The sequence below is a fragment of the Trichechus manatus genome, unplaced genomic scaffold (assembly GCF_000243295.1).
Source record: "Trichechus manatus latirostris isolate Lorelei unplaced genomic scaffold, TriManLat1.0 scaffold00208, whole genome shotgun sequence".
NCBI lineage: Eukaryota > Metazoa > Chordata > Mammalia > Sirenia > Trichechidae > Trichechus > Trichechus manatus.
Genome location: NW_004444144.1, coordinates 2,891,280 through 2,903,197, shown reverse-complemented (window position 1 = coordinate 2,903,197; position 11,918 = coordinate 2,891,280). Strand labels below are relative to the sequence as shown.

Sequence of the window (11,918 nt, the reverse complement as noted above, 5' to 3'; positions counted from 1 at the left end):
AACAATCTCACAACACATCAACAATATCCTTACTCAACCTTGGGTTCCCTATCACCAGCTTCCTTGTCCCCTTCTGCCTTCTGGCCCTTGTCAGTGGACTCCTGTACCTCTTTAGTCTCATTTGGTTTTACGGGGCTGTCCACTCCCGGGCTGAACAGTGAACCTCGGAGGTAGCTCAATGAAGCTGTTTTTTAAAAATGTAGCACAGGACGTCAATCAGATATTCACGATATTTCTCAAAGAACTAGTTTCAGTCTACAATCACAGCTGTTTCTCTGTCTTTTTTTAAACCGTTAATCCACATATAAGTGCTTCAGGAAATATTAACAGATAGCATAATACTACTTCCCAGAAAATTCTAGGCCTGTCTGCAATGATTAGACATGCACTCATCTCAGCTGGGATGAGATTGCCATCAGTCTTCCTACTCATACTGTTCCACTACTCAGCTTTCTCTACCTCCTGGGGGTAAGGAAATCTGGGGATCTGATTTGGAGACTGTAGTTCTCCAGAAGAAATGAAATCCTTAACCCTAAGAAGGATCATCAGGTCACATTTGCTATCTGCAAATGTCAACCTGGAAACCTTTCATCAACTGCACTTCTGTGCAAAGGTCAGGATTGATTCAATACCATTTCTGTTTCACCATTTTTTTAAATTACTTGTCCTAGGTAAATGGCTATTTTTAACATGCTATTAGAGATTGGAAGGAGCCCTAGTGGCACAGTGGTTAAGAGCTCAGCTGCTAACTGAAAGGTCAGCGGTTCAAACTCACTAGCCTCTCCGACGGAGAAAGATGTGGCAGTCTGCTTCCGTAAAGATTTATAGCCTTGGAAACCCTGTGGGGCAGTTCTACTCTGTCCTACAAGGTTGCTGTAAGTCAGAATCAACTAGAAGGCAGTGGGTTTTTTCGTTCGTTTGTTTTTTTACTGAGAGATTGATTTTTTCACTTAGACAAAATGAACATCTTTCATGATTGTCTTTGTGAATTTTTATTACTGCTTTCTGTCTTCTCATAGGAACGCCCTCCTAAACCTGAAGCTCCCTGGCTACTTACTGTCACGTGGTTCGCATGCTGTGACCTAGAAGAATCATTTCCAGTTTTTAAAGGAATTACAGAATATCTATTGTTACATCCAATTTCCATACGCATAGGTAATATGACAAAAAGAATTTGCTGCAAGGGGTTGTAAACAGGCTGTTGAATCCTAACTTTAATGTCTCCTTTATTCTGACCTCTTCTTCTGTATCAATATTTTTCATAGGAAATTTCATTACTAAGAAACTGTGTTTTCCAATTCTTACTTTAATGGTTCACCCATGAATTTTCAATATTTCATTTTATTATTATATCCATTTTAAGGCTATAGGTTTACCTCTAAGTATTGTTTGACCTGCAGTGTTTTTTTTTTTTTTGAAGGATAACGTACATACAGAAAAGTGCACAAATTAAAATTATAGAATTTGATTAATTATCAAAATCTGAATACACTTTTCTAACCACAACCTAAATCAAGAAATAGATGAGCAGTAGCATCCCAGAATCTCCTCATGCTCCTTCCCACTATCCCTTCTCTCTTTCCCAGAGGTAACTACTGCTCTGAATTACAACATTCCAAATTGTTTCCCTCCCAAGTTTTAGTATGTAGCCCTTTCAGTTCTAAACATTCAGGATTTGGGCGACCATCTGTTTATTGTTTATAATTTAATTATGTTATAGAAATTACATTCATGGAAATTACATTCATGAAATGGATGCTTTGTAATTTATTTAGATGTTCTTTGCCGGCTAGTGCATGTTCAAATTATGTAAAATGTTCCGTGTGTGTTATTTCTTGAAATCAAGGTTCTATGTGCAGACTTTAGCTCAAACTTATTGATTATAATGTTTATTTTACTAATGTCTTATATACTTGATTTGTCATTTTCTAAGAGAGGTATATTAAGATGTACCATTATGGTTGTATTCTGGGATTTTTCCATTTATAGCTTGTGAACCTGGGTTGTTATGTACAGACAGGTTTAAGATTATTATCTTCCAGTAAATTTTTCTTTTTATTATTAAATAATATTCCTTTCTACACTGAAAATTCTTTTTGTTGTAAAATGTATTTTCTAATATTAATACAGCTATTAAAAAAAATTCATTGCCGTCAATTTGATTCCGACTCATAGAGACCCTGTAGGACAGAGCAGAACTGCCCCATAGGTGGCTTCCAACTGCCGACACTTTGGTTGGCAGCCAAACACTTAACCAGCGTTAGCATTCCCCCTCTATATAGTTCTACATTCTTTATTTTCAACATTTTGTGTCATTATGTTTTTAGTGTACCAGTAGTGGGATTTTGTTGTTGTTTTGAGCAGTCTGATAGTCTCTCTTTTTTAACAGGAAAGGTTCAGTCCAATTATGTTTATTATGATTGTTGATATATTCCAATGGTTCTCAAGTAGGGAAGATTTTGTCCCCTAGGGGACATTTGGAAATTGCTGGAGACAGTTCTGGTTGCCACAACTGGGGTGAAGCCACTGGCATCCAGTGGGTAGAGCCAGGGATGCTATTAAACATCCTACAATGCTCAGGACAGCTTCCCACAACCAATAACTACATGGTCCAAAATGCCAGTAGTGCCAAGGTTAAGAAACTCTAATCTATTTAGACTTCTATCATCTTATTTTGTGGAGACTTTTTTTTCCCAGACTTTTTTTTTTTTTTTTTGCTTCATTTTTTTCTTCTTTCTTGACTTCAGGTGGATTATCCACATTCTTATTTTCATTATTTCCCCCTCTATTGATTCGAAGTTCTATGTTCTATTTCTATTCATTTAGTGATTAACCTTATACTTTGAACATGAATATCTATTTAACTGGATACACCCAGTAAGTGTGGCCATTTAAAGTCTATGTGGACCAACACTTCTAGGATTCTAATGTACTCATTTGATTTTTTAATAAAGACTGTTGTTGTTAGGTACTGTCGAGTTGGTTCCAACACATAGCGATCCTATGTACAACAGAACAAAACACAGCCTGGTCCTCCGTCATCCTCAAAATCGTTGCTCTTTGAGTCCATTGTTGCAGCCACTGTGTCAATTCATCTTGCCGAGGGCCTTCCTCTTTTTCGCTGACCCTCTACCTAACCAAGCATGATGTCCTTCTCCAGGGATTGGTCCCTTCTGATAACATGTCCAAAGCATGTGAGATAAGTCTCACCATCCTTGCTTCCAAGGAACATACTTCTTCCAAGACAGATTTGTTCATTCTTCCGGCAGTCCATGGTAAATTCAATATTCTTCACCAATATCATAATTCAAAGGCATCAGTTCTTCTTGATCTTCCTTATTCATTGTCCAGCTTTTGCATGCATATGAGGCAATTGAAAACACCATGGCTTGGGTCAGGTGCACCTTAGTTCTCAAAGTGACATCTTTGCTTTTCAACACTTTAAAGAAGTCTTTTGCAGCAGATTTGCCAAATGCAACGTGTCCTTTGATTTCTTGACTACAGCTTCCATGGTTGTTGATTGTGCATCCAAGTAAAATGAAATCCTTGACAACTTCAATCTTTTCTCCGTTTATCATGATGTTGCTTATTGGTCCAACTGTGAGGATTTTTCTTTTCTTTATGTTGAGGTGGAATCCATACTGAAGGCTGTAGCCTTTGATCTTCGTTAGTAAGTACTTCAAGTCCTCTTCACTTCCAGCCAGCAAGGTTGTGTCATCTGCATATCTTAGGTTGTTAATGAGTCTTCCTCCAATCCTGATGCCCTGTTCTTATACGGCCCAGCTTCTTGGATTATTTGTTCAGCATACAGATTGAATAAGTATGGTGAAAGGATACAACCCTGACACACACCTTTCCTCATTTTAAACCACGCAGTATCCCCTTGTTCTGTTCGAACAACTGCCTCTTGGTCTATGTAGAGGTTCCTCATGTGTTGTTTAATATTTTCCTGGCAGAATCCTTCAATATTGCAGCTTGAGGCTTGAATTTTTTCTTCAGTTCTTTCAGCTTGAGAAATGCTAAGCATGTTCTTCCCTTTTGGTTTTCTAATTCCAGGTCTTTGTACAAGTCATTAAAATACTTTACTTTGTCTTCTCAAGCCGCCCTTTGAAATCTTCTGTTCAGCTCTTTTACTTCATAATTTCTTCCTTTCACTTTGGCTACTCTGCAGTCAAGTTTCAGAGTCTCTTCTGACATCCATTTTGGCCTTTTCTTTCTTTTTAATGACCTCTTTATTTCCTCATATACGATGTCCTTGATGTCATCCCACAACTCGTCTGGTCTTCAGTCATTTGTGTTCAGTGCGTCAAATCTATTCTTGAGATGGTCTCTAAATTCAGATGGGATATACTCAAGGTCGTAATTTGGCTCTCGTGGATTTGTTCCAATTTTCTTCAGCTTTGGCATGAACTTGCATATGAGTAATTGATGGTCTCCAGTCAGCCCTTGGCCTTGTTCTAACTGATGATATTGAGCTTTTCCATCATCTCTTTCCACAGATGTAGTCAATTTGATTCCTGTGTATTCCATCTGGCAGGGTCCACATGTATAGCTGCCATTTATGTTGTTGAAAAAAGGTATTTGCAATGAAGAAGTCATTGGTCTTGCAGAATTCTATCACGTGATCTCTGGTGTCGTTTCCATCATCAGGCCATATTTTCCAACTACTGTTCCTTCTGCTTTGTTTCCAACTTTCACATTCCAATCACCCGTAATTATCAGTGCATCTTGATTGTGTGTTTGATCAATTTCAGGTTGCAGAAGTTGGTAAAAGTCTTCAGTTTCTTTATTTTTGGCCTTAGTGGTTAGTGCACAAATTTGAATAATAATCGTATTAACTGGTTTTCCTTGTAGGTGTATGGATCACTTACAACATAGTACTTCAGGATAGATCTCAGAAAGTTCTTTTTGACAATGAATGCAACACCATTCCACTTCAATTTGTCATTCACAGCATAATAGACCATATGATTGTCCGATTCAAACTAGCCAGTACCACTCCATTTCAGCTCACTAATGCCTAGGATATCAATCTTTATACTTTCCATTTCATTTTTGATGACTTCCAATTTTCCTAGATTCATACTTTGTACATTCCAGGTTCCTATTATTAATGGATATTTGCAGCTGTTTCTTCTCACTTTGAGTCATGCCACATCAGCAAATGAGGGTCCTGAAAACTTGACTCCATCCATATCATTATAGTTGACTCTGCTTTTGAGTGCCTTCCAACCTGAGGGGTTCATCTTCTGGCACTATATCAGACAATGTTCTGCTGCTATTCATAAGGTTTTCATTGGCTAATTTTTTTCAGAAATAGACCTGCAGGTCCTTCTTCCTAGCCTGTCTTAGTCTGGAAGTCCCGCTGAAACCTGTCCACCATGGGTGACCCTGCTGGTATTTGAAATAAAGGTGGCATAACTTCTTGCATCACAGCAACATGCAAGCCACCACAGTACGACAAGCCGACAGATGTGTGGGGTTAATAAAGCCTAGAAATATTAAAATGCTCTTCAGTAAATATATATCAAATATTTTCTATATTTTGGACCAGCTAGACAGGACAACTAATGGTAGAGGTGAACACAAAATGAAAAATACTCAGAAGCCCAGAGATGGGCATGTTACAGACACACCCAAAGCAGAAAGTGCTAGATAGATCCTCATACATACAGAGCTAAAGAAAGGGAATGAGTGGAGGCTGAAAGGCAAAGTAATTCTGGGGAACATTCATTCGTTTTTGATGAAAGGCACCATGCATTGTTATCCCTGTCAATTGGGACTCAAAATTTCAGCAAACTAAAACAACTTTCCTGATTTCATTTGTTAAATTTCACAGTTTATGTTGGAAATCCTCCAGAATTGTGAGGTTTGTACATGTGTGAAAGTTTGTACTTGAGTTCTAAAAGTGAGCTTTAGATCTTTGCAAGGGATGTTTAATTTTAATTCCAATGTCATTCTTCCCTTCAAAAGCTTCCTAATTGCCTTAATCTTTTGTCTAAAGTTTCCAAGTGCTTCATGCCCTGTTAGTTGAGATTCATCACTTCAAATATGCATGATTAGATCTTATCTTGTTGGCCCAAGTCCTAGTGATTATACAATAAATAATGAAAACCTCAGGAGAAAAGAAGTCCTTTTGGAATAAATAGTGCTGCTACCTGGTCCTCAGAGCAATATAGCCACCTTCCACTAAAGGAGCACTGCTGTCTGGTGTACCCTGTGCTCTCATACCATGTAAAGCTCTGTCTTCTATATAGAAATTAGAAGTCTTGCAGAGCTGCACACTACTCCTAGAGAAAGTAATTTTCCAGCTCTAAAATGCAATCCACCTATTTTGCCTAGTGTTCAACCCAAGGAGCCTGTTAGATCATTGGAGAGCACACTGGCTGTGTTGCCTTGCTGAGAGGCTTCCAGCGCGTCGTGTGCCTTGTCCCTACAGGAGTTCCCATGCTAATTCTTGCTACACATTATAAACACTGTGAGGGCTAACAAGGATCCTAACCCTCATGTAAGATGCAAGTCCATTTCTTATAAAGTTGCATGGGAGGGGGGCCATGAATGACGTATTCTGTTTATTGGGGCAGAAGTTGAATTTATGTCAGTGTATTTATTATTTATATTCTTCAAATTATCTATGCCTGAATTTTCTATTTACTTCATCTATCCTAGACTGTTAGCTGTGTGTTATTTCCTACCATTATTGTGGGGGGTTTTCCTAGGTTTTCTTCTGCCTCCAACAGTGATTATTTCATGTATTTTAATGCTATTATCTGGCACACATAGGTTTATTTTACTGTATCTTTATGATGGATTTTGCATTTTAATAAATACAACTTGACCTACCTGTTCCATTTAATTATGTTTGTCTTGAATTCTAACTTACCCAATATGACTCTCACCACTTCAGTGGTCTTTTTGCTCACATTTGCTTGATGTATTTTTATGTATCCCCTCTGTTATTTTGTCTTAGTTTTGCTGTCTGTAAGTAGTTTTCTGTTGGATATTTTTTTCTGATCCAATTTTAAATTCTTTATAATTTGATTGGGTAGGAGGAGATTAACATATTTACATTAGTGGTTGAAACTGACAATAAATGTAGCAATGTTTTAAGCTACCAGAAATACATTTATTTAATTTCAAAGTAAAAAACAAATGTAATTAAAGAATCTTTTTAAATTGTGTTTCCAGGATCTTTTGAGACTTATATTAACCCACTGGTCTGGGAAGGCTATTATAAGACAAAATCAGAAGAGCAAGTCATGAGCCTGGAAAAGGAGGCCATGAAACAAGACATTTGGAATCCAGAACTGAGTTCTTTCCATAAGCTAATTCTTGTTAAATGTTGTAAAGAAGAAAAGGTAGGTTTTTTTGTATTATGATAAAATATATGTAACAAAAAAATTGCTATTTTAGCCATTTTTAAGTGTACAATTCAGTGACATTAATTACATTTACCATGTTGTACAACAATCACCACTATCCATTTCCAAAAGATTTTCATCAGTACCCCTTTAGCAATAACTCCTCATTCCTTCCTCCCCATAGGCCCTGGTAACCACTAATAAATTTTTGTCTATTCCACATAACAACAATTCAAACATAACAACGATTGTGAGAATGACACAGGACCAGGCTGTATTTCGTTCTTTTGTACATAAGGTCGCTATGAGTTGGAACTGACTCGACAGCACCTAACAACAACATTCTACATATTTCATGGATGTGAGGTCATACAATATTTGTCCTTTTATTTCTGACTTATTACACTCAGCATAATGTTTTCAGGGTTCATTCATGTTGTAACATGTATCTTCATTTCCCTTTATAGCAGCATAATATTCCATAATATTTCTACCCTTTGACTGTTGTGAATAATGCCGCAATGAACATGGGTGTACAAGTATCTGTTTGAATCCCTGCTTTCAAGTCTTTGTGTACATACCTAGGAGTGGAATTGCTAGGTCATACGGTAATTCTGTTTAACTTTTTGAGGAAACACCAAACTGTTTTTCCCAGAGGCTGCACCATTTTACACCAAATGGTAGGGTTTTGTTTGTTTGTTGTTTTTTTTTCATTAAAGGACTGTCATATACTTCTTTATACTAAAGCTCAGTACGCCAGTTCTCTCTGATTCATAAGTTGGTTCAACTTATTTAATTATTTAGAGTGTACCAATGGCCAATTTTGGGAGGTACCTCTAAGAAATAGTTGTTGTTCTTCGGTGCCATCGGGTCAGTTCCAACTCATAGTGACCCTATGTACAACAGACTGAAACACGGCCCAGTCCTGCACCATCCTCACCATCACTCTTAAGCTTGAGCCCATTGTGGCAGCCACTGTGTCAATCCATCTTGTCAAGGGTTGTGATGGTTACGATTGTGTGTCAGCTTGGCTGGGCCATGATTCTCAGTGTTTATATGTGGTCACTCCCATGACTGAATATGCTGTGAGTAGCCAATCAGATGAAAGGGAGTTTCCTTGGTGGTATGACCTGCATCTGAGTATAAGCAGACTTTCTGGCTTTTTGCTAACTCTGGATCCTGTAGCTGCCTCCTGTCATCTCACCTCCAGTTCCTGGGACTTGAGCTGTCAGCTTATCTGCTGAACTTGGGATTCATTGATCTTCACAGCCTGTGAGTGGAGCCCTGCTCTCTGACCTGCCAATCTTGGGTTCTCCAGCCTCTGCAGCTACATGAATCAGAGAAACCCTATGCTTTTGCATGCCTATCTTGGAATTTGTCGACCTTCACAGCTCTTCCCTTGATATAAGTCTCTCTCTATATATATTTATACACTTTACTGGTTTTGCTTCTCTAGAGAACCCAGCTTAAGACAAGGGTCTTCCTCTTTTTTGCTGGCCCTCTACTTTACCAAGCATGATGTCCTTCTCCAGGGAATGATCTGTGCTGATAACATGTCCAAAGTATATGAGAGTTAGTCTCGCCATCCTTGCTTCCAAGGAGCATTCTGGTTGTACTTCTTGCAAGACAGATTTGTTCATTCTTTTGGCAGTCCATGGTATATTCAATATTCTTCACCAACACCATAATTCAAAGGCGTCAATTCTTCTTCAGTCTTCCTTATTAATTGGCCAGCTTTGGCATGCATATGAGGCAATAGAAAACACCACGGCTTGGGTCAGGTGTACCTTAGTCTTCAAGGTGGTATCTTTGCTTTTCAACACTTTAAACAGGTCTTTTGCAGCACATTTGCCCAATGCAGTGCATCGTTTGATTTCTTGACTGCTGCTTCCACGGGTGTTGATTGTGGATCCAAGTAAAATGAAATCCTTGACAACTTCAATCTTTTCTCCATTTAACATGGTGTTGCTTATTGGTCCAATTGTGAGGATTTCTGTTTTCTTCATGTTGAGGTACTCCATGCTGAAGGCTGTAGTCTTTGATCTTCATCAGTAAGTGCTTCAAATCCTCTTCACTTTCAGCAAGCAAGGTCGTATCATCTGCATTTCACAGGTTGTTGATGAGTCTTCCTCCAATCATGATGCCCTGTTGCTCTTCATATAGTGCAGCTTCTTGGATTATTTACTCAGCATACACACTGAATAGGTAAGGTGAAAGGATACAACCCTGATGTACACCTTTCATGACTTAAAACCACACAGTACTTCCTTGTTCTCTTCGTACGATTGTCTCTTGATCTATGTAGAGGTTCCTTGTGAGCACAATTAAGTGTTCTGGAATTCCCATTCTTCACAATGTTATCCATAATTTGTTATGATCCACACAGTCAAATGCCTCTTCATAGTCAATAAAACAGGTAAACATCTTTCTGGTATTCTCTGCTTTCAGCCAAGATCCATCTGACATTAGCAATGATATCACTGGTTCCACATCCTCTCCAGAATCCTGCTTGAATTTCTGGCAATTCCCTGTTGATAATACTGCAGCAGCCACTTTTGAATGATCTTCAGCAAATTTTTTTTTTTTTTTGGACTTTAGATGAAGGTTTAAAGAACAAATAGTTTCTTATTAAACAGTTAGTACACATATTGTTTTATGATATTGGTTAACAACCTCACGAAATGTCTACACTCTCCCTTATCAACCTTGGGTTCCTTATTACCGGCTTTCCTGTCCCCTCCTGCCTTCTAGTCCCTGTCCCTGGGCTGTTTAATCTTTAGTCTCATTTTGTTTTATGGGGCTGTTTAATCTTTTGCTGAAGGGTGAACCTCGGGAGTGACTTCATTATTGAGCTAAAAGGGTGTCCGGGGGCCATACTCTCAGGGTTTCTCCAGTCTCTGTAAGGCAAGCAAGTCTGATCTTTCTTTATGAGTTAGAATTTTGTTTTGCATTTTTCTCCACCTCTGTCCGGGACCCTCTATTTTGATCCCTGTCAGAGGAGTTAGTGGTGGTAGCCGGGCACCATCTAGTTGTACTGCACTCAGTCTGGTGGAGGCTGTGATAGTTGTGGTCCATTAGTCCTTTGGACTAATCTTTCCCTTGTATCTTGTTTTCTTCATTCTCCCTTGCTCCTAAAGGGGTGATACCAGTGGAGAATCTTAGATGGCTGCTCACAGGCTTTTTAAGACCCCAGACACTACTCACCAAGGTAGAATGTAGAACATTTTCTTTATAAACTATGTTATGCCAATTGAGCTAGATGTTCCCCGAGACTATGGTCCCCATAGCCCTCCACCCAACAATTCGGTCCCTCAGGGAGTTTGGATGTGTCTATGGAGCTTCCACGACCTTGCCTTGGGCAAGTTGTGTTGGCTTCTATTGTCTATTTAGTATTTCCCCTCCCACCACGCCCATCTCTCGAAACCATCAAAGATTGTTTCTTTTTGTGTGTAAACCTTTTCATGAGTTTTTACAATAGTAGTCTCATACAATATTTGTCCTTTCGTGATTGACCTATTTCACTCAGCATAATGTCCTCCAGTTTGATCCATGTTATAAGATGCTTTGCAGATTCATCATTGTTCTTTATCGTTGTGTAGTACTCCATTGCGTGTATGTACCATAGTTTGTTTATCCATTCATCTGTTGATGGACATCTAGGTTGTTTCCATCTTTTTGCTGTTGTGAACAATGTTGCCATGAACATGGGTGTGCATATGTCTATTCGTGTGATGGCTCTTATTTCTCTAGGATATATTCCTAGGAGTAGGATTGCTAGATCGTATGGTATTTCTATTTATAGCTTTCTAAGGAAGCACCGTATCATTTTCCAAAATGGTTGTATCATTTTACATTCCCACCAGCAGTGCCTAAGAGTTCCGATCTCCCCACAGCCTCTCCAACATTTGTTATTTCCAGTGTTTTTGATTTGTGCCAGTAATGCCTGGGTGAGATGGTATCTCATTGTGGTTTTGATCTGCATTTCTCTAATGGCTAGTGATCGAGAGCGTTTCCTCATGTGTCTGTTGGCTGCTTGAATGTCTTCTTTGGTGAAGTGTCTGTTTATTTCCTTTGCCCATTTTTTATCAGATTATTTGTCTTATTGTTGTAGAGGTGTTGGATTTTCTTGTAGATTTTAGAGATTAGACTTTTGTCTAATTTGTAATGGCCAAAATTTTTTTCCCAGTCTGTAGGTTCTCTTTTTACTCTTTTGGTGAAATCTTTTGGCGAGCATAAGTGTTTAATTTTTAGAAGATCCCAGTTACCTAGCTTATCTTCTGGAGTTTGTGTGTTGTTGGTTATGGTTTGTACCCTGTTAATGTTGTGTATTAGGGCCTCTAGTGTTGATCCTATTTTTTCTTCTATGAACTTTATAGTTTTTGGCTTTATATTTAGGTCTTTGATCCATTTTGAACTGGTTTTTGTATGTAGTGTGAGGTATGGGTCCTGTTTCATTTTTTTGCAGATGGATATCCAGTTTTGCCAGCACTGTTTGTTAAAAAGACTGTCTTTTCCCCATTTGATGGACTTTGGGCCCTTATCTAAGATCAGGTGACC

At 38.5% G+C, this 11,918-nt stretch overlaps 1 protein-coding gene across 1 annotated transcript in view; it reads left to right on the top strand.

Annotated features, from left to right (window-relative positions):
* The window catches only part of DNAH6 (dynein axonemal heavy chain 6), a 349,864-nt gene that overhangs the window by 251,934 nt on the left and 86,012 nt on the right, over positions 1–11,918 (top strand). Inside the window, exons 62-63 of the mRNA XM_004388248.1 lie at positions 1,020–1,155; positions 7,189–7,358. Of these exons, the coding sequence (XP_004388305.1) occupies positions 1,020–1,155; positions 7,189–7,358 (306 nt within the window). The remainder of the gene's footprint in view (positions 1–1,019; positions 1,156–7,188; positions 7,359–11,918) is intronic.